This window comes from Salmo salar, chromosome 05 (assembly GCF_965601325.2).
Source record: "Salmo salar chromosome 05, fSalSal1, whole genome shotgun sequence".
Classification (NCBI taxonomy): Eukaryota; Metazoa; Chordata; class Actinopteri; order Salmoniformes; family Salmonidae; genus Salmo; species Salmo salar.
In genome coordinates this window covers 59,741,748-59,765,653 of record NC_138295.1, presented here as the reverse complement: position 1 = coordinate 59,765,653, position 23,906 = coordinate 59,741,748, and the positions used below count along the sequence as shown (strand labels likewise).

Here is a 23,906-nt window from a genome sequence, read left to right as displayed (position 1 = left end):
ATTGTTTTAGGCTCTAGTAGTGAGAATGATCCTCCTTCCTTATGTACCTGAGCATGAAGAGCCCCGCGGAGGTAGCAGTCCCTCCACACACCTAAGCAGGGCCCCAGGAGCAAGGGCAGCAGAGGCTCATAGGGGTCCAGGGGCCCCTGGAGACCGGCTATGGTGGTGTGGCCCTGGGGGAGCTCTGTGAGGGCCCAGGCCTTCAGAAGCCTCTCCAGGCCCGGCAGGTTCTCTGAGGAGGACCCCCCTCTCCGGTGGCTCTTCCGGTAGACGCCTGAGCCCCCTCCGCTGCGCCAGGGCAGGAGGTTAGCAGAGCAGGAGAAGGAGCCCCTGGAGAGCAGGAACACAGAGCCTGGTGCGCTGTCACTCAGCTGAGAGAGGGAGGGAGAGAAGAGAGAAATAGGGAGGAAGAGATAGATGGAGATTAATACGTTTAAATATCCCTTATGTATCTTAAGGGCGGCAGGTAGTCTAGTGGTTAGAGCGTTGGGCCAGTAACCGAAAGCTGGCTGGATCAAACCCCTGAGCTGACAAGGTAAAAATCTGTCCTACTGCCCCTGAACAAGGCAGTTAACCCACTGTTCTTAGGCCGTCACTGTAAATAAGAATTTGTTCTTAACTGACTTGCCTAGTTAAATAAAGGTTCAATTAAAAGAAAATATATAATTAAGCCTGTTGCAATACTGAGACCTACCACACGGAGGTGCAGTGGGCCTGTGCTCTTTCCTCATCATGGCTGTTAATATTTATGTGTGTGTGTGAGCGGGGTGGCTTTTGTAAGACAAGAGCTCATTAAAATAGCAATTGAGTTACTAAGCACTCTAACATGAATGATCAAATGCATGATTTGCATTTATATTGTGTTTTTCACACTCCTAGCGCCTGGCTGTATACCCCATAACAACATCCTCTCTCCCCTACCCTGTGTGCCTCAGGGTTGGTGTTGAGGTTGCCGTTGAATAGGGGCTGTGGCAGGGCGGGCAGAGACACTGGCTGGGTGAAACGTTCCCGTCTCTGGCTGCTGTACTGCAGAGCCCAGTCCCACACAGGGGGCAGAGGGGGGTCTGAGGAGTCTGGGAAGGAGCCCCTGGGTACCACGTCTCTCCAGCCGTTCACTGGAGTGTAACTCTGGGATAGGTTCTGGGAGAGACAAGAAGGGATGGAGGAAGAAAAGGTGAGAGAACAGTGATTCGTCTGATTCAATCTGAGCTCATTCAAGAGTTATCGTTGAAGACGATCTGACCTGATGCATGTGTGGGATTGAAAATGACGTGGACTCGCCTCGCAAATCAACCGCTTTAATCTAAGATGGTTTACAGAATTTACGACTTTCAAACCTTGATACAGGTATTTCCAACTTTTTCCATGTTAGCCTACAGTAGCATACCTACAGTGTATCTTATCTAGTACTACAGCTTCAGCATTAGCGGGGGTGTTGCTGAACAGTGGCCTACCTGTGAACGTTTGCACCTCTCCCTGTGGCAGTTGGCCAGAAAACTGCTGAAGAGGGGCAGGTGGAAGCTGTCATGGAGGGCCAGCAGGAAGTCCCCTGTCAGCTGGAAGCGGGACGGGTATTGGACCCACAGCTGCCACACACAGTCCAGAAAGAGCAGGAACACTGGTGCCTAGTGGGGACAAAACACAGGGTTAAGAAAGGGAAGAAAGATCACCACAGACAAATGACTGGCATTAAACGCTGTGTCCTAATGCAAATAGTTTCCTCTCCTTGCCTTTTTTCCTCTATGACCACTGATAGGTGAGTTGACTGATAGGTGACAGCTTATCCTCTCACCTCTTCCTTGTCGCTGTCCCTGTGGTAGTTGATGCGGCTGAGGAAGCGGTGTCCGGCCATCACCCACTCCTTCTGCACCAGACCCTGGAAGCCCGCTCTGGTCCTGCAGTGGGGGTCACACATCACCTGGACCAGACTGGACACCACACAGGTCATGTCCCGGTCTTCCGCCTCTGCACACAACAGGAGGAAATAGACCATCAATAATCATTTGTAACTGAATACAGTAACAGAACACATTTTCAGGGCTCAGATATCAGAGGATAAGATAAGTGTATAAAAAACAACACAACATGACAATCCAAATGCCACAGTCTCACATCAGCCCCCCCCCCCCCGTGGACTAGAATAGAACTTCTCCCAAATCCACACATCTGGTTGCCAGGTTTTTTCTAACCACAGGCAAGGGGGATTGTTGGCTGGGCCTGTCTGAAAATGCCATTGGGTCATTTCTCCAGTCATTTACTTGTGTTCAGGACACTGTCAGCTCTGTGGTTTTAGGGGGGTGATATACAACCCTCTTCTCCAAAAAGCCCACTTGAGGCTGGCCAGACAACACAACTCATACGGGGGAAGGGAAAATCACAGAGCAGTAGCAGCCGTTGTTCATTTGACACAGAGTTCTGTTGACTTTTCAGTCTGTGGTAGCTGCCTTAGGTATCAACAGACTAGGACTGACGCTCACAGCCCAATTATATGTGTCAGTACATGAAGTCATGTAATAATAATGTATGAACATAGTTGTATTTAGTCAAGAACGTCTGTAGCTTGCCATAAGACTGTTCTCTCTCATAATAGACTGTAATATTACACTTATCTCTCCAAGGCTGTGGTCGCCAGCCTGGGTGCCAGACTATTTATGTTCAACATCGCTAGTTCGCTGCGTCCTTGCCTTATGTGGCAAGACAACCACAAGCTGGCTAAAACAGACAGACTGGCACCCACCTTGAACTTCCAACACACTACAGTAAACTTCCACAACTAAGTGAGCCAGTCAGCATGACAGTATGGTACACTACCATAACACAATCTCACCAGACACAATAGACTTACCACCTGCTGTATTAGTGTCCTGGTAGAGTAGTGCTTCTAAAGTACGAGTCTCCTTCAGGGTAAGCCCTAATGCCGCTTTAATGAGGGACGCAGCGTGAATAATAAATAAACGGATTGAATATTCGGTACTGCTTGGCCCTCGTCACGTGACTCACCTTGAAGCACCACGGTCAGGTGACCTCCGCGGAGCAGGCAGGCCACCTCAGCAGCTTTCCTCAGACAGCACCTGGGGTGGGAGCAGAGCAGCATGCTAATCAGGCTAATACTATGCTACTTTCACAGTTATAGCTGGTTTCAGCACATAGACGCTTCAACATCCACGTGTGTAAGCCTGTAAAAGAGCTATGCACTAGGTCTTGGTCTACTGTGTAGATATAAAAAGCTCCCACAGAGCTACATTCAACATCCATGTGTGTAGGCCTATTATAGCCTCATGCTAAAGGTATGTTCTGTAACAGTATGTTAGAGCATTCCAATTCTGCTTACAGCTAATGTAACACAATAAAGCCACATATTCAACCAGGGCTAGGCTAATGTGCTATAATGGTACATTCATCCTACATCAACATTGCGTTACAGGCTATTCACTATCATTACTAGGTAGACATAAAAAAAATCGACCACATCAATGTAGGCCCAGCACATTTATTACAGATGGTTTATTGCTTTGATGAGAAGCCAATCAGGACCTCTCACCTGGTGTAGTCCAGCCAATGGGTGCTCTCCAGCGTAGACAGCCATTTGTCATCTGGCACAGACACAGATGTGGAGATGTCTGTGGACCAACACAGAAGACAAAGAAACCTTGTTCGTGTTTTGTCGAAGGAGCCTTATTGTACATAAATTAGAGTGGGGATTTTAAGTTTTAAGATATACTATTGCACCTGAAATCTTTAAATAAGATCCATAGCTCTACATATCAAATGAGTTTGGTTGTAAATAAATATCTTCTGAAGACATATTGTTTAAGTCTTAAAAAAATATTTCACAATTGTTAAGGTAGCTCAAACATGACATGATGAGTGAGGCCCATAGATTTCTGTGGTTGTTGTCTATCCAAATCCCTCAGACTTGTGTAAAGGTATCCCACAATAAACCAAACAATGTGAGCATTGTGTTGGCAATGTGTGAGCCATGGGAGTCAGTGACCTTTGGTGTGCCCTGCCTTGACAATGTGAACTCCACATCAGCACAACAGAGAGGGTGTTGTCTAGGAAACTAGTTGTCTCCTAGTCTAGATAAGGGTCTCTCATAGCTTTTTTGACTTCTCACAGCATTACAGGACGAAGCGTCAGGAAAAACATGCCACCATCACATGGTGCTCACATATCGTAACATTTGCATATCGCTACATATTCGTTGCCAAACCCACTGGATCCAGGTCATCTATAAGTCTTTGCTAGGTAAAGCCCCGCCTTATCTCAGCTCACTGGTCACCATAGCAACACCCACCCGTAGGACGCACTCCAGCAGGTATATTTCACTGGTCATCCCCAAAGCCAACACCTCTTTTGGCCGCCTCTCCTGCCAGTTCTCTGCTGCCAATGACAGGAACGAATTGCAAAAAGCACTGAAGCTGGAGACTCTCTAACTTTAAGCATCAGCTGTCAGAGCAGCTTACCGATCACTGTACCTGTACATAGCCAATCTGTAAATAGCACACCCAACTACCTCATCCCCATATTGTTATTTAACTTTTTGCTCTTTTGCACCCCAGTATCTCTACTTGCACATCATCATCTGCACATCTATCACTCCAGTGTTAATGCTAAATTCGAATTATTTCACCTCTATGGCCTATTTATTGCCTTACCTCCCTAATATTCTACATTTGCACACACTGTACATAGATTTTTCAATTGTGTTATTGACTGTACGTTTGTTTATGTGTAACACTGTGTTGTCGTTTTTGTCGCACTGCTTTGCTTTATCTTGGCCAGGTCGCAGTTGTAAATGAAAACTTGTTCTCATCTGGCCTACCTGGTTAAATAAAGGTGAAATAAAAATACATTTTATTTTATTTTTTAAATGAGTAGTGTACGCCAGTGGTGGAAAAAGTACCCAACTTTCATACTTGCGTAAAAGTAAAGATAACTTTGACTCAAGTAAAAGTGAAAATCTCCCAGTAAAATACTACTTGAGTAAAAGTCTAAAAGTATTTGGTTTGAAATGTACTTAAGTATCAAAAGTAAAAGTATAAATCATTAAACATTTCTTATATTAAGCAAACTAGACAACACGATTTTCTTGTTTTTTTAATTTATGGATAGCCAGGGGCACAGTTCAACACTCAAACATAATTTACAAATTAAGCATTTGTGTTTAGTGAGACTGCCAGATAAGAGGCAGTAGGGATGACCAGGGATGTTCTCTTGATAAGTGTGTGAATTAGACAATTTTCCTGTCCTGCTAAGCGTTCAAAATGTAACGAGTACTTTTGGGTGTCAGGGAAAATGTAAGGAGTAAAAAGTACATCATTTTCTTTAGGAATGTAGTGGAGTAAACGTAAAAGTTGGCAAAAATATAAACAGTAAAGTAAAGTACAGATACCACAAAAAACTACTTAAGTAGTACTTTAAAGTATTTTAACACCACTGGTGTACGCTTATATGAGGGGGTATACATTGATTTATTGAGGATCCAATTGAATCCAAATCCGTAATTTCAGGAGGTAAATTGGTGTCTGGGGTCTTGTTATCTGAATGTGATCTCTACTAACCTACCATCTCTGTCTCAGTAGCATTGTAATGGGAAACACATGGAAATAGATTAACACCACTTTATGTCCTCTATAAAATCTGCATGCCCACTGTCCCTCAGGGCTAGAGTGCCCCTCCATAGATGCGGTGTAAAACCTGTGCTAAAGCGAATGAATTTGTCAACAAATAAAAAAGACGGCACGGGGGAGGCAAGGGGAGAGCTTGCCAATGAAACTGGCAACTCCAATCAAATGTCTATCAGGCTATCACGTGAAACAAAAACAGAATACACTCCTATGTTTAAATGCACTGTAGCAACATTTTGACCAACATTTTATCCAGTGTGGGTCTTTGTGAGATACATTAAAACACAGACTAATACACTTGTCTTTCCAAAAGGTGCAAAAGGTCTGTACCGACCTCCCAGACACAGAGCCCGTAGGCGGGTGTGTGCCAGCTGTATGTCTGTAGGTGAAGGCATCTCGTCTCCCAGCTCCACCACCACACATAGAGACTGGCCCCCAAACAGGATCAACTCCAGGTTCCTACAGTAACACCCCCACAGGACAAACAGACAGGGACCCCTTAGCATTATTCTCTGTGATTAGACATGTCACATTCCATCACTTTGTAACCATAGCCCTCAGACATCTCAGACATGCACAAGGAATAGCATTCAACGATAGCCTGCTAACCTGTCCCATCTCAGGAATGGTAACATGTACACGATTACAGGTTAGTTTTGACTTACAAATTCTTGTGTGAAGCAATAGCCTTTGGCATAAAAACAAACAACAGTATTACTATGTTAATCTCTCTCTATCTTCCTCCGCCTCTCTCTCTCTCACACACACACACACACACACACACACAAACACGCACACACACCTGATGTCATCCTTCTCATGGTAGATGTTGTTCTGGAAGCTGGCCATCCGAAGCAGGTCACTGCCACGAGGATGTCGCCAACACCAGCGCTGGAGGATAACAGTCACAGATTTAGACACAACGTGGTCTCAATAGTAATGGTTTTTGGATATGTTCTGAAATCCCTGTATGAGTTCTTAGTGACCAGGGCATGAGATTTTAACTGAGTTTTCTTACATGACTGATATTGTGGGGTCATATGATGAGAGGTAAAGTTGTACTTACAGGAATGACTGATATTGATGAGTGGTAAAGTTGTACTTACAGGAATGACTGATATTGATGAGTGGTAAAGTTGTACTTACAGGAATGACTGATATTGATGAGTGCTAGAGTTCTACTTACAGGAATGACTGATATTGATGAGTGGTAAAGTTCTACTTACAGGAATGACTGATATTGATGAGTGGTAGAGTTCTACTTACAGGAATGCGTCCCTCGTTGAAATGGGCAAAGGTCTTCTTCAGCTCAGTGTCTAGAACTTTCTGAGGGACCACGTTGAACTTGGGCAGACTGACATGAAATAGGAGAAAATGGCATTAACCATTGCAAGTTTAACGGGCATTTGGGCTAGGACACTGACTATACACCAGGAGCACAGTGTGCACAGGCTTCTGTTCCAGCCCAACACTAACAGGACCAGAGTGGGCAACTATATCATGTATTTTATATTTTTCACTAATAAAGTTCCAAACAGGTTAACCACCAGGAAGCATCAGATGGTGGGTGTATAGGCTACCTTGTGGACATCTCAAAGCGGTCATTGACAGAGCTGACCCTCCAGCCGCAAGTCCCGGTCCTCTCTAGTTCCTGCTCCCAGTCCGACAAACTATCAAACCAGTTCATCTGGGCGTCACGCCTACGGTTACTTAGAAACTGCTTCATCTCTGGGGGGGGAAGAGAGAGGGGGTGGTGGAGAGATTTAGCTTCCTTGAGAAAAGCCACACTGAAACATTGGTTATGCTGATTTGATGTCTATCACTATTAATACATTTTTATATCACGTTTAAAGCTGCATTATGTAACTTTTTGGGCAACACGACCAAATTCACATAGAAATGTGTGTTATAGATATGCCATTCTCATTAAAAGCAAGTCTAAGAAACGTTAGATCTGTTCTATGCGTGCTATTTCTATGGTTCCCGTTCTTAAGTTTAGTTTTTGCGTCTTTTACTTTCGGTTTTGTACACCAGCTTCAAACAGCTGAAAATACTATATTTTTGGATATTGAAAATATATTTCACAGCGGTTTAGATGGAACAATGATTCTCTACACTATACTTGCTTGTTTTGTCACAAACTGAAATTAGGGGAACTATTAGAATTTTAGCAACCAGGAAATGGCGGAGTGATTTCTGCATAGTGTATCTTTAATGCTACTCTATTCAGCTAGAGTGAAAGTTTGAAAACTCAAGACTAATTGTGGTTGTAGGTCAGGGTTTTGCAGTTGTTTGGTGTATAGACCTGAACTGAACACATCCTGACCACACTTGAACCTTTGACAGGGTTCAGCAGGGTGATGTTTCAGATAGCTTAACATTAGAGCTGCCCGAGAGCTAGCTGGATGTATCATGGCCAGTGTAGCGTAGCGTAGCATTGAATAGCATTACATATTAGCATGGTGTATAGTAGTGGCTCATGTTTCTGTATACAGTATGTTCTGTCCAGTCAGATATTCACTGTAATGGTGAAAACCAAGTGACTTCTTTTATATTTTGTGTCTGCACTTGTAACTTTCAGTTATATATATATATATATATATATATATATATATATATATATATATATATATATCTTTTGAAATATTTGATGACATAAAAGGTCCAACCTTTTCAACATGTAATACAAAAAAAATACAGTAATACAGTTTCTTTCTTGTATGTCTAACAAACCCCTCTAATGCTTTCAATATGTGAAGAGCTTCAGTGCACTGTACTAAAAACAGTATGTTCTTTCTTTTTTGGGGGGGAGATCTTTGAGAGCCAGAGATAATACCTGTAAGCTTGAGATCTTATCAAGGGCCTGCCTGTAATAGCAATTATTTCCAGCCCCATAACCCTTCGGACAAAAATAGATGTGTGTGTGTGTGTGTGTGTGTATTTGTATGTTTGCGGGTGTATGAATGACTCATGAAGAAATTATTCCAAGTATCTGTACGACTTCTAAAATACTTTAGTTATTTGTACTCAGAATGTACTCTCTTCAATGTGACTTTTTTAATAAAGTATTCCAGTGCGTGTGTGACTCACCAACACTCCCCAGGGCTGCGTTCTGGAAGGAGAGGACAGTCCCTGGCTTCAGAGGCTGGTAGGTCTTGGCAATGGTGTACGTTATCTGAGGAAGAAACAACAAGACTCAGTCTGCTGATCAGCATGACAAAGTGCATCAGCTTTCAACATAGAGGGAGGCCCTGTATGCCTGATCACAATGACCTAGCAGACACATCAGGTTCTCTAATCACAGGGTACATGCTGCATAATAGCCATTTGACTCAAATCACAACCCTCTGAAGTCAACCTTCAAATAAGGAGACGCTGAGCATGCTACATGGTAATTATTATATAGGTGCTAAATGTGCTTTAAAGGTCATTATGTATTTAATCACAAGGACTCAGTATACTAAAATATACACACACATGCTGACATAGAGTACAGTGCATTTGGAAAGTATTCAGACCCCTTGACTTTTTCCACATTTTGTTACGTTACAGCCTTATTCTAAAATGGATTAAAATGTTTTTCCTCATCAATCTACAGTACACACACTACTTCATAATGACAAAGGCAAATTTATATATATAAAAAAAATTAAATACCGTATTTACATAAGTATTCAGACCCTTTGCTATGAGACTCGAAATTGAGCTCAGGTGCATCCTGTTTCTATTGATCATTCTTGAGATGTTTCTACAACTTGATTGGAGTCCACCTGTGGTAAATTCTATTGACTGGACATGATTTGGAAAGGCACACACCTGTCTATATAAGGTCCCACAGTTTACAGTGCATGTCAGAGCAAAAACCAAGCCATGAGGTCGAAGGAATTGTACGAAGAGCTCTGAGACAGGATTGTGTCGAGGCACAGATCTGGCGAAAAGTAACAAAACATTTCTGCAGCATTGAAGGTCCCCAAGAACACAGTGGCTTCCATCATTCTTAAATGGAAAAAGTTAGGAAGCACCAAGACTCTTCCTAGACCTGGCTGCCCAGCCAAACTGAGCAATCGGGGGAGAAGGGCCTTGGTCAGGGAGGTGACCAAGAAGCCGATGGTCACTCTGACAGAGCTCCAGAGTTCCTCTGTGGAAATGGGAGAACCTTCCAGAAGGACAACTATCTCTGCAGCACTCAACCAATCAGGCCTTTATGGTAGAGTGGCCAGACGGAAGCCACTTCTCAGTAAAAGGCACATGACAGCCCCTTGGAGTTGGCCAAAAGGCACCGAAAGGACTCTCAGTCCATGAGAAAGAAGATTCTCTGTTTTGATTAAACTAAGATTGAACTCTTTGGTCTAAATGCCAAGCGTCACGTCTGGAGGAAACCTGACACCATCCCTACGGTGAAGCATGGTGGTGGCAGCATCATGCTGTGGAGATGTTTTTCAGCGGCAGGGACTGGGAGACTTGTCAGGATCGAGGGAAAAGTGAACGGAGCAAAGTATAGAGAGATCCTTGATGAAAACCTACTCCACAGTAGGGCTGTTACGGTGACTGTATTACTGCAACACTGGCAGTCACGAGTCATGAAGGCAGTCAGTCAAATTCCACGTGACCCTTTAGTCACGGTAATTGGGTTTCTCCAAGCTCTGATGCTCCCAAACATGCTAACTGCCTGCTACTCTATTGTCCCTCTAATCACGCTGACATCAATGCAAATGTAATCGAAAATATAATCAAACACTTCTTGAGAGCCTATGAGCTTATGTTTATGCAATTGCGTGAGAAAACAGGTTGATGGCCTCTATTATAAAGAGGAGGATCCCATCAGCTTTCTATAGGCTAGGCCAACTATATTTATTTCTCAACTTTCCTAATATTAAGCACATTGTTTCTCTTTACAACAGGAGTATAGCCTGCCTAACTGGCATGAAAATGAACTACAGAAAAATCTGCTCCCTTCACTACTTAAGTGCATAGATTACATTTATTTTTTTCCCCTGCCACTGTTTCGAGACAGGTGCATGATAATGGTCCATTCTAAGACTAAAATCAAGATAGTCTGATGGGTGACAATATTAGCCTATCACTTGTGAATTATATATTATCACTTGTGAATGACGCCCAGCTTAAGACAAGAAACAAAGCCTTTTTTTGAAATCATAGTCACACACCTCATGTAGCCTAGCTCATAGGCCTATATGTTTTGATAAGGTTTGTGCCAAATAACTTCTTAAAATTAAGCAGATTAATCCACTTTACAAGGGGCATAGAGCCTAACTGGCAGGTATAAGCAGTGCGTGAGTTTCAAGTTTGGGGAAGATAATTTTCACCATAAAAATGCACCTTTATAATAAAAGCATTACATACTTATAATGTGAATAAATAGCCTAATAGTTTATCAACATTTTAAGCTAAACGTTTTGATCTTTTGCATCAACCTCATTGCGTAAAAAAGTATTTTTGATGCAACTGGTTGTATTAATTTGGGATCTATCGCATCCCACAACTGTCCAAGACTATGTTTGTAATATTTATTTCTCGCACAGAATAACTCAACTTTTGTACTATGGGGGATAGTAGATTGACATAGGCTAGTGCTTTTGCTATTCGTTTGGCATACTCATCTTGTTGGCTGACGAAACGTAAATGTGGACAGTTCTTCCAATATCTTCAATATGCAACTCGGAATTGGATAAGGACGCCCACAGTTGCGTACCCGATGTGTCTGTCTTCACTTGTAGCCTGTGAGGAAGACCTGATGTGATGGAGAGCCATGTGAGTGAGAGGTGCTATGAAGCACGCAGCACTCAGGGAGAAGGGAATTCAAATTATTATAATCTCAGCAAAAAAAGAAACGTCCTCTCAGTGTCAACTGCGTTTATTTTCAGCAAATTTAACATGTGTAAATATTTGTATGAATATAACAAGATTCAACATCTGAGACAAAAACTGAACAAGTTCTAACAGAAATTGAATAATGTGTCCCTGAACAAAGTGGGGGTCAAAATCAAAAGTAACAGTCAGTATCTGGTGTGGCCACCAGCTGCATTAAGTACTGCAGTGCATCTCCTCCTCATGGACTGCACCAGATTTGCCAGTTCTTGCTGTGAGATGTTACCCCACTCTTCCACCAAGGCACCTGCAAGTTCCCAGAAATTTCTGGGGGGGAATGGCCCTAGCCCTCACCCTCTGATCCAACAGGTCCCAGATGTGCTCAATGGGATTGAGATCCGGGGTCTTCGCTGGCCATGGCAGAACACTGACATTCCTGTCTTGCAAGAAATCATGCACAGAACGAGCAGTATAGCTGGTGGCATTGTCATGCTGGAGGGTCATGTCAGGATGAACCTGCAGGAAGGGTACCACATGAGGGAGGAGGATGTCTTCCCTGTAACGCACAGCGTTGAGATTGCCTGCAATGACAACAAGCTCAGTCCAATGATGCTGTGACACACCGCCCCAGACCATGACGGACCCTCCAGCTCCAAATCGATCCCGCTCCAGAGTACAGACCTCGGTGTAACGCTCATTCCTTCAACGATAAACGTGAATCCGACCATCACCCCTGGTGAGACAAAACCGTGACTCATCAGTGAAAAGCACTTTTTGCCAGTCCTGTCTTGTCCAGCAACGGTGGGTTTGTGCCCATAGGCAACGTTGTTGCCGGTGATGTCTGGTGAGGACCTGCCTTACTACAACAGGCCTACAAGCCCTCAGTCCAGCCTCTCGCAGCCTATTGCGGACAGTCTGAGCACTGATGGAGGGATTGTGCGTTCCTGGTGTAACTCGGGTAGTTGTTGTTGCCATCCTGTACCTGTCCCGCAGGTGTGATGTTCGGATGTACCAATCCTGTGCAGGTGTTGTTACACGTGGTCTGCCACTGCGAGGATGATCAGCTGTCCGTCCTGTCTCCCTGTAGCGCTGTCTTACGCGTCTCACAGTACGGAAATTGCAATTTATTGCCCTGGCCACATCTGCAGTCCTCATGCCTCCTTGCAGCATGCCTAAGGCACATTCACGCAGATGAGCAGGGACCCTGGGCATCTTTCTTTCAGTGTTTTTCAGAGTCAGTAGAAAGGCCTCTTTAGTGTCCTACATTATCATAACTGTGACCTTAATTGCCTACCGTCTGTAAGCTGTTAGTGTCTTAACGACCGTTCCACAGGTGCATGTTCATTAATTGTTTATGGTGCATTGAACAAGTCGAATCAAAGTTTATTTGTCACGTGCGCTGAATACAACAGGTAAAAGCAACAGTAAAATGCTTACTTACAGGCTCTAATCAATAGTGCAAAAAAGGTATTAGGTGAACAATAGGTAAGTAAAGAAATAAAAGCAACAGTAAAAAGACAGTGAAAAACAGTAGCGAGGCTATAAAAGTTGCGAGGCTACATACAGACACCAGTTAGTCAGGCATGGGAAATAGTGTTTAAACCCTTTACAATGAAGATCTGAGAAGTTATTTGGATTTTTACAAATTATCTTTGAAGGATAGGGTCCTGAAAAAGGGATGTTTCTTTTTTTGCTGAGTTTATTTAGCCCAAGCGCACAATGGCCACTGGCTGCAAAAGGCATGGATTTTGTTAGGGGGCATTACGGCCACACAAAGGGGATGCTGCCGGGAAATTCTAAGCATTATCAAGTGTTTGTCAAATTAAATGAGAGACTGATGAAGTGTGTACAACCTGCTCAAAAACAAAGCAGAGGGGCCTCCCGAGTGGTGCAATGGTTTCAAGGCACTGCATCGCAGTGCTAGCTGTGCCACTAGAGATTGAGGGTTCGAGTCCAGGCTCTGTCACAGCCGGCCATGACTGGGAGACCCATGGGGCGGCGCACAATTGGCCCAGCGTCGTCCAGGTTAGGGGAGGGTTTGGCCGGCAGGGATGTCCTTGTCCCATCGCGCACTAGCGACTGCTGTGGCGTTCCGGGCGCAGTGCACGCTGACACGGTCGCCAGGTGTTACGGTGTTTCCTCCGACACATTGGAGTAGCTGGCTTCTGGGTTAAGTGGGCATTGTGTCAAGAAGCAGTGCGGCTTGGTTGGGTTGTGTTTTGGAGGACGCACGGCTCTCGACCTTCGCCTCTCCTGAGTCCGTACGGGAGTTGCAGCGATGAGACAAGACTGTAACTACCAATTGGATAACACGAAATTGGGGAGAAAAAGGGGTAAAAAAAAAACTAAAAAACATGCCTTTCAAGCAACTTTTTTCAAATCATCATTAGAGTCGAGTCAGGCAGCCTTACAATTAATAAAAAATCTAAACATATAGCCCAACATTTGTAGAACAACTAAAGTTAAATTAATAACTCTAAATTAGGCATACAGGAGTACCTATTTCTTTGTTAACTGCTCAATACAGAATAGCCACATGTGCGCAGTTCCTCAAATCGTTATGTGAAAAAATATCCTTTCTATTTTATTCAGCTTTGTTCAATTTTACTCTATAAAATAATGGCACAGAATTCTAAGCAAATCTTGTCTGCTAAACGAAGTAGTGTAGCCCACAGCCATATAGCAAAGCCAGATCAGGACTTAACATAAGGACATACATGGATTTATTGTGAAGGTGTAGGCTATATTACATGGATTTATTGTGAAGGTGTAGGCTATATTACATGGATTTATTGTGAAGGTGTAGGATATATTACATGGATTTATTGTGAAGGTGTAGGCTATATTACATGGATTTATTGTGAAGGTGTAGGCTATATTACATGGATTTATTGTGAAGGTGTAGGCTATATTACATGGATTTATTGTGAAGGTGTAGGCTATATTACATGGATTTATTGTGAAGGTGTAGACTATATTACATGGATTTATTGTGAAGGTGTAGGCTATATTACATGGATTTATTGTGAAGGTGTAGGCTATATTACATGGATTTATTGTGAAGGTGTAGGCTATATTACATGGATTTATTGTGAAGGTGTAGGCTATATTACATGGATTTATTAGACTTTATAAAATGTAGACGTTCCAACAGTCTGTATCAGTGGCTTGTAGGCTGTGTGTGGAAGCCAGGAGTTGCTAAATGTGTTTATGTTAATTAACGGTAAATTACCGTGAAACCGGCAGTTATTTGCTTGACAATCACCGGCTGATGAAATTTCGTGACCTCCACAGCCCTACTGCAGAGCGCTCTGGACTTCAGACTGGGTCGAAGGTTCCCCTTCAAACAGGACAACGACCCTAAGCACACAGCCAAGACAACAGAGGAGTGGCTTCGGGACAAGTCTCTGAATGTCCTTGAGTGGCCCAGACAGAGCCCGGACTTTAACACGATCAAACATCTCTGGAGAGACCTAAAAATAGCTGTGCAGCGATGCTCTCCATCCAACCTGACAGAGCTTGAGAGGATCTGCAGAGAAGAATGGGAGAAACTCCCCAAATTCAGGTGTGTCAAGCTTGTAGTGTCATACCCAAGAACACCTGAGGCTGTAATTGCTGCCAAAGGTGCTTCAACAAAGTAAAGGGTCTGAATACTTATGTAAATGTGATATTTCCATTTTAAAAACCTGTTTTTGCTTTGTCATTATGGGGTATTGTGTGTAGATTGATGAGGGAAAAAATTATTTGATCAATTATAGAATAAGGCTGTAACGTAACAAAATGTGGAAAAAGTCAAGGGGTCTGAATACTTTCCGAATGCACTGTATACACGCACGCACGCACGCACACACACACACACACACACACACACACACACACAGACACATTCACACACAGACACACGCGCGCAGACACACACACACTACCTCCACAGCCTGTGTGTCGGGGGTGAGGCGGTCGAAGAGGAAGCAGAGAACACGCAGGTCCCGGCAGTACAACACCAGCTCCTCAGGAGTGAACTTCAGAGAGGAGCTAGCCGTCACCAGCTTGGTCCGGGATGGGCCCACTGCAGCACAGAGGTTACACAACCATCTTACAGTCAAAACCCAGGTACACAGAACACAGTACACCACTGATGGTTCATAGCTACAGCATCCTGTGTTAAGCCGAGTCTTGAATCGGGTTTAGGATATTACCGCTGTTTATTATTTATATCATTCATCAGATTTGTTTTACAAGTACATCTCTTGGCTCTCATAGAACAAAGGACTTTGGGACCACTACAGCCTAGTAGTTGTAGAAGCCTTACCAGCTACAACCTTCTCAATGGAGGCCAGGGCCACGTCATGGTCCCCCAGGAGCACAGGGTCTGCATTGTCCTACATACGGAGTGTTAGAGGGATGGTACAAATATAGGTCAGTTTGTCTGATCAGGATTTTTTACACCAATGAATGGATGGTCTGAAAACGTTCTATATGATGTTGTTGATTGTGATGATGATGATAACGCCCACAAGCCTTCTTCTAGCAATAATACGGCATCATTACTACTTTCCTACTATGATAGCAGGTGAGCTGTCCTTCAACAGTCCATACTCAGAGCTAGTCCAGTACTCACGTCAGGTTTGGGGCTGTCCTGGGGCACAAAGGCCACTCTGAAGTGGGTACAGAAGAGAGTGCCAGACAGCCATCCGCCCCCCTCCTTGGCAGTTAGTTTCTTCCTCACCAACACAGCCCTCTGGAGCACACACTCTCCTGAGGAACACAGACAGGGGGTTTATGCTGGAGCACACACTCTCCTGGGGAACACAGACAGGGGGTTTATGCTGGAGCACACACTCTCCTGAGGAACACAGACAGGGGGTTTATGCTGGAGCACACACTCTCCTGAGGAACACAGACAGGGGCTTTTTGCTGGAGCACACACTCTCCTGGGGAACACAGACAGGGGGTTTATGCTGGAGCACACACTCTCCTGGGGAACACAGACAGGGGGTTTATGCTGGAGCACACACTCTCCTGAGGAACACAGACAGGGGGTTTATGCTGGAGCACACACTCTCCTGGGGAACACAGACAGGGGGTTTATGCTGGAGCTTACTGAACATAATACAACAACTTTATTGTCCACAGAGTGTTTCAAATGTGCCTGATTGAAAAAAATAAATTGAAAAAAAGTACACAATTTTAGAACATCATGAGTGTTTCATTGTCAAGACTGAGCATTCCAAGGTAAAGTGATAAATTGTGCAAAATACCAGAATGATTGCGTGTTTGAGGGAAGGGAGAGGGTAACGTTGAGTGCTATGTATAACAGAAATGTGAATGAAAGTAAACTTCACCATGGAGTTTATCAAGGGGCTGGGAGGTGCTATTTTCTCAGCTATGTCAGCCACTGAACGGTTGAGTCAAGCTGATGTAGTCGTCTGGCATCCAGGTCCAGCTTGGCATTTGCCTCATATTTCCGATCACATTGACATTTCACATACACATAATTAAATATTGTGTGTGCAACCAATGTGATTACAGTTCTACTGTACATAACAGTTAGCATAACAGCCCTTACATATAAGACCTCTCTCATGTACTTTGATCCGCAATCCCAATTCACCAGCTTGTGATTGGGCTCCATAAACTCAAAATCACTGAAAGAATGGTTTCAGAAAAGGTACTCAGACACTCATTTTCTCTCTAGGACGACACGCAACATTCAACTCTCTTTTGTCCTTCCACACTGAATTAGTATCTATTTCTTTACCTTCATACAACTATTTCAGCTCAGCCTGTCTACGTAGCTATCAGTCTGTATCAAAATGGCAGGTGCTAATGTTTCAGTAGAGAAGGACCAATTCTCCTGTCCGATCAGGTCTGGATCTACTGAAAGATCCAGTGATAACTGCCTGGCGACACAGCTACTGTAAGGACTGTATTGAGCGCTACTGGGATCAGGATGATGAGAAGGGGGTCTACAGCAGCCCCCAGTGCAGACAGACCTTTATCCCCAAGGACCTTTCTGAACAGAAATGCCATCCTGGCTGATATGTTGGAGAAACTGAACGGAGAATTCCAAAGTGTTTTCTTTTATGTTAGACCCGGAGATATGCAGTCTGACGTCTGCTCGGGGAGAAAACGGAAAAGTGGATATTTCCTGTCTGGTGTGTATGGCCAGTCTACTGTAGGACTGCCCTCCAGCATCACTATGAATCTTCTGCATCTAAGATGTACACGCTAGTCAGAGCCTTGCCAAAACTGCAGGAGAAGGTCTGCTCCCGTCATAACAAACTGCTGGACGAGTACTGCAAAGAACAGCAGTGTTTCTGTTATCTGTGTAGATGAACATAGAAGCCATGATACAGTCTCAGCTGCAGCAGAAAGGAGTGTGAAAGAGATTCAGGTGAAAATATGGTGGGAAACATTCCAACTGAAGAGAAAAGCGAAGACATGGGAGATAGAACGGCTCAGAGAAGCTATGGCGTCACTCAAGAGCTCTGCACAGGCAGCAGCGGAGGACAGTGAGAGGATGTTTAGCTGGAGCTGATCCACTCCATTGAGAGAAGGTGCTCTGAGGTGAAGGAGTCGATCAGAGCCCAGGGGGAGGCTGAAGTGAGTCGGGTTGAACTGCTCCTGAAGCGACTGGAGCAGGAGGTGGGTAAGCTGTGGATGAGAGAAGCTGAGTTGGAACAGCTCGCACACACACAACATATCACATCTATTTCCTTCAGACGTACAAGGAACATTTTAAGCCTGTCTCTGAAGATTTGCCTGCCACTTCCACTAAACCAGGCTGGGATTTTGGGGCGGTGAGGAAATCAGTCACTGAACTCAAGAAAAAGTTGAAGAACTACTAGAATGGAGGGGTGGAGATAACCATGGCAGTGAAAGCTGTCCAAATGCTAGTGCGACACAAATATATTTAAAGCAAGTGAGGAATCATTCCGTCATCGCAATTATTGATATCAATGCAAGCATTGTCGCAAATACAAAAGGCAGCATGATACCATTCCCCTGCCTTTTCTCACTGTGGTGTTTTGGCCTTGAAAGAAGCTGCTTGTATCAACGCCAGTCATATACTATTCCACCTCACACTCCAACTTCTTCTCATCAATATACTGTACTTACAGTTGAAGTCGGAAGTTTACATACACTTAGGTTGGAGTCATTAAAACTAGTTTTTCAACCATTCCACAAATTTCTTCTTAACTTTTTTAGGATAGGGGGCAGCATTCTGAATTTTGGATGAAAAGCGTGCCCAAAGTAAACGGCCTGCTACTCAGGCCCAGAAGCTAGGATATGCATATAATTGGATTTGGAGAGAAAACACTCTGAAGTTTCTAAAACTGTTAGAATAATGTCTGTGAGTATAACAGAACTGATTTGGTAGGCGAAACCCCGAGCACAATCCATCCAGGGAAAAACCTTTTTGAGCTCATTGTGTTTTCCACTTGGGAATCCTGATTTATAAGGGCCCTGGTTGCAGTTCCTATGGCTTCCACTAGATGTCAACAGTCTTTAGAAATTGGTTGATGTTTTTCTTTTGAGGAATGAAGAAGTACGGCTGAAAATTGTTCTTGTCACTGTGAAGGGCTGAAGTCTTTTATTGCGCGTACACAGGAGCGCGCTCCATGGTATTTTTCTTCGGTATTGAAAACAGATTATCCCGTCTTAAATTGTATCTATTATTTACATTTTAGGATACCCGAGGAAGGATTAGGAACATTGTTTGAAATGTTTGGACCAAGTTTACAGGTAACTTATTAGATACTTTGTAGGCATGTTGGGCGAGTTGAAACCAGTGTATTTCTGAACGCGCCAAATAAATGGACATTTTGGGGACATAAAGAAGGACATTATCGAACAAACGGACCATTTGTGATGTTTCTGGGACATTTTGGAGTGCCAACAGAAGAAGATCTTCAAAGGTAAGGCATATATTACATGGCTATTTCTGACTTTCGTGTCGCAACTCCCTGGTTGAAAATGATTTGTTATGCATTTGTGTGCTGGACGCTGTCCTCAGATAATCGCATGGTTTGCTTTTGCCGTGAAGCCTTTTTGAAATCTGACACCTTGGCTGGATTAACAACAAGTTAAGCTTTATTTTGATGTATTGCACTTGTGATTTCATGAAAGTTTAATATTTATAGTAATTTAATTTGGATTTGGCGCTCTGCCATTTCACCGGATGTTGGCCAGGTGGGACGCTACCGTCCCACGTATCCATAAGAAGTTACAAACTATAGTTTTGGCAAGTCAGTTAGGAGACACAAGTCATTTTTCCAACAATTGTTTACAGACAGACTATTTCACTTATAATTAACTGTATCCCAATACCAGAAGTTTACACTAAGTTGACTGTGCCTTTAAAAGGCTTGGGAAATTCCAGAAAATTATGTCATGGCTTTAGAAGCTTCTGATAGGCTAATTGACATCATTTGAGTCAATTGGAGGTGTACCAGTGGATGTATTTCAAGGCCTACCTTCAAACTCAGTACCTCTTTGCTTGACATCATGGGAAAATCTAAATAAATCAGCCAAGACCTCAGAAAAACAATTGTAGACCTCCACAAGTCTGGTTCATCCTTGGGAGCAATCTCCAAACGCCTGAAGGTACCACGTTCATCTGTACAAACAATAGTATGCAAGTATAAACACCATGGGACCACACAGCCGTCATAGCGCTCAGGAAGAAGACGCGTTCTGTCTCCTAGAGATGAATGTACTTTGGTGCGAAAAGTGCAAATCAATCCCAGAACAACAGGAAAGGACCTTGTGAAGATGCTGGAGGAAACAGGTACAAAAGTATCTATATCCACAGTAAAACGAGTCCTATATAAACATAACTTGAAAGGCCGCTCAACAAGGAAGAAGCCACTGCTACAAAATTGCCATAAAAAAAGCCAGACTATGATTTGCAACTGCACATGGGGACAAAGATCGTACTTTTTGGAGAAATGTCCTCTGGTCTGATGAAACAAATATAGAACTGCTTGGCCATAATGACCCTCATTATGTTTGGAGGAAAAAGGGGGAGCTTGCAAGCTGAAGAACACCATCCAAACCGTGAAGCACGGGGGTGGCAGCATCATGTTGTGGGGGTGCTTTGCTGCAGGAGGGACTGGTGCACTTCACAAAATAGATGGCATCATGAGGGAGGAAAATTATGTGGATATATTGAAGCATCATCTCAAGACATCAGTCAGGAAGTTAAAGCTTGGTCGCAAATGGGTCTTTCAAATGGACAATGACCCCAAGCATACTTCCAAAGTTGTGGCAAAATGGCTTAAGGACAACAATGTCAAGGTATTGGAATGGCCATCACAAAGCCCTGACCTCAATCCTATAAAAAAATTGTGGGCAGAACTGAAAAGGCGTGTGCGAGCAAGGAGGCCTACAAACCTGACTCAGTTACACCAGCTCTGTCAGGAGGAATGGGCCAAAATTCACCCAACTTATTGTGGGAAGCTTGTGGAAGGCTACCCAAAACATTTGACCCAAGTTAAACAATTTAAAAGGCAATGCTACTAAATACTAATTGAGTGTACGTAAACTTCTTACCCACTGGGAATGTGAAGAAATAAATACAAGCTGAAATAAATATATTCTCTCTACTATTATTCTGACATTTCACATTCTTAAAATAAAGTGGTGATCCTAATTGACCTAAGACAGGGAATTTTTACAATGATTAAATGTCAGGAATTGTGAAAAACTGAGTTTAAATGTATTTGGCTAAGGTGTATGTAAACTTCCGACTTTACCTGTATGTAACCTCATTACACTTCAGATGCATTTTCCAATCCAAATGCATGACTTCCCTTCTGGGCAGGGATGTATTGGTGCATATTTACAGAGCCTTTTTTTATGTCAATAAAACTTTCAACCTAACCTGCTCTTGTCTAGTCCCATGGGATACAGGGCCAATATATTTTCCAGGCTGATACAGCTTTGACTCTATTACCATGTTACTACGCCATAAATGGGTTTAAATGCTTTGTTGGGAATTACAAATTTATGCAACATATTTTGAAATCTGTTTGTAATATTTTGTTGATTCTTGAAAATAAAAACTAGATTCCAGAACTCTAGAACTCCAGAACAAAGCTTCCAAAAACAAGCCCTTTCACCCATACAGCTCTCTCACATCTAAACACACTGAGCACAAAGACACACCTCTTTCACACAGCAGTGAGACAGCACATTTGTAATGCTCTCTCCCAGCAAAACAAAGTCTTTGCCAGCTAGACTTGGGTTTCCCTGGCAACAAAGTCCAGGAGAGAGTAGAGGGGGAAAATTGCCTTTTTGTCTCTTGCAATGGAAGTGTTTGACCAGACACCATCATGGTGGAGAGAATGTTATAATTTTCAGTTTTTAGAACAATAAAAATGATTTGGTGTGTTGTTAAAAGGGCTGAATTCCTTCAAAACTAATTTTAAGGAACAACTGAATTCCTTAAAAAATAATGTTGAAGGAAAACAAAAAAGCAATAAGTCAAAAACATAACTGCACAAAGCATACCATTTTTGGTAGTGCTCAACCTCAGACAGCCAATTAGACCTCAGTTGAGAGAAGATTTTCAGGGATACCGAATTACATAAAAACATAAAAACAGGAAATCGTAATTGAACACATCAAATGCTTGTTCATCTTATGAGAAAGGGAACTGTGATTTTAATCAAGGTCTTCACAGCTAACACTCCAATACTTTGCCCATTGCACAAGATTAACACCAAAGCCTGGCAAAAACTACAAAGAAATCTTCAAAGGGTCCCTCAGCAAAGCCACAAGATCTTTGGGATGTGTGAGCTGAGGACTGGACTCAAGCAAGGCACTGTGATTAGGCTATGTTTACGCCGACTTCGGTCTCACGACGCCGGATCAAAGTCACAAACCCTCAGCACAAGTATTCCCTTTCTAAAGTCCCGGACATATAGCTACGAATTAAACTCTTGAACCAGGCGCCCTACGGACACTTTAGGTTTTAAACACAAATGAGCCCTTGTTTCTAGGATTGCCTGTTACGCTGTGGCCAATCAGGCTCAGTGGGATTTGCGTGCTCCTTTTAATGGCTCCCCGGGTGCAACAGTGCTGAAGACATTTCCCAGGCATTGTGGCTCACAGACATGAGAGAGGGGACAGGAAGTGTCTGCTTCTGGTTTGACTGTTCTGGACTGGAGAGTCTGCAGGTGGTTTACATTCCTACAACATGGGAAGCTGAGGATTGAGTCACTCAATACTCTGTATACAGCTGTTTATAAGATGACACTGGTCATTTAACAGTTTAAACAGTTTTACTTTCGTCCTACAGAGTGCAGGCCCCACACCCACCACACACACAAAGCTCAAGTGCCTTTGTCTCTCTCTCTCCTCTCTTTCTCTCTCGCACCCAAAAACACATGTACACAGACTCACATATGCACTCAGACAAACACATACACATGCACAGACACTTTCAAACAAACACACATAAACACTGGGAAATCCCCATTGTGGCTATCTTTCTCTTTGTCCATTGGTGTTCTGCCAGTGGATTGAACAACCTGAGAAATCGGCCAGAGAGAACACAGCTGAATGTGATATGAACCAAATGCTCCATTCAATTTAATTTGTTTCCAGTCACATTTGTTCTCCATTTCGTTCCTATGTGCGTGCAGAGGAGACATCTCTGGCCCTCTGCTAACCAATGGGAGAGAATAAGACAGCAGTTTTACCAGAGCGGTGTCATGAGATATCTGATGAAACAACACACACAGCTTTGTTTTCGTGAATTCACAGGACTTTTTGGGGAATAGAAATGTATTCCCATTCAAAAGTCCTATTTTCCCTAACCCCTAAACCTAAATATAACCCTAACTTTAACCCCAAACCTATCAATTAAGCCTAAAATAGTATTTTAACAAAATCCGGACATGAAGTCCTGACTTTTCAAAATGTTTCTTGTTTTCCTACCTTGTCAGGACATTCTGGTGACCTGTCAAGACATTGTGGTCCTGATAATGTAGGAAAACATGTATACATATGCACACACACACAGAATGCACAGAGCTCTTCGCTACTTGCATTTTTCTACGGCTGGCCATGCTTTCCACCTGGCTACCCCTACCACAGTCAACAGCACTGCACCCCCCACAGCTACTCGCCCAAGCCTTCCCCATTTCTCCTTCTCCCAAATCCATTCAGCTGACGTTCTGAAAGAGCTGCAAAATCTGGACCCCTACAAATCAGCTGGGCTAGACAATCTGGACACTTTCTTTCTAAAATTATCTGCCGAAATTGTTGCAACCCCTATTACTAGCCTGTTCAACCTCTCTTTCATGTCGTCTGAGATTCCCAAAGAGAGGGGACACTCTTGACCCAAACTGCTACAGACCTATATCTATCCTACCCTGCCTTTCTAAGGTCTTCGAAAGCCAAGTCAACAAACAGATTACCGACCATTTCGAATCCTAC

The 23,906-nt window shown here is 43.3% G+C and overlaps 1 protein-coding gene across 1 annotated transcript in view; it reads right to left on the bottom strand.

Annotated features, from left to right (window-relative positions):
* Positions 1-23,906, bottom strand: part of LOC106605290 (myotubularin-related protein 11-like) — a 36,226-nt gene that overhangs the window by 2,719 nt on the left and 9,601 nt on the right. Inside the window, exons 3-16 of the mRNA XM_014200763.3 lie at positions 16,078-16,214; positions 15,769-15,838; positions 15,386-15,525; positions 8,721-8,805; positions 7,211-7,358; positions 6,897-6,984; positions 6,433-6,521; positions 5,965-6,089; positions 3,542-3,620; positions 3,001-3,071; positions 1,793-1,965; positions 1,455-1,625; positions 922-1,140; positions 48-371 (exon numbers count right to left, since the gene is read on the bottom strand). Coding sequence (XP_014056238.1) covers positions 48-371; positions 922-1,140; positions 1,455-1,625; positions 1,793-1,965; positions 3,001-3,071; positions 3,542-3,620; positions 5,965-6,089; positions 6,433-6,521; positions 6,897-6,984; positions 7,211-7,358; positions 8,721-8,805; positions 15,386-15,525; positions 15,769-15,838; positions 16,078-16,214 — 1,919 coding nt within the window. The remainder of the gene's footprint in view (positions 1-47; positions 372-921; positions 1,141-1,454; positions 1,626-1,792; positions 1,966-3,000; positions 3,072-3,541; positions 3,621-5,964; positions 6,090-6,432; positions 6,522-6,896; positions 6,985-7,210; positions 7,359-8,720; positions 8,806-15,385; positions 15,526-15,768; positions 15,839-16,077; positions 16,215-23,906) is intronic.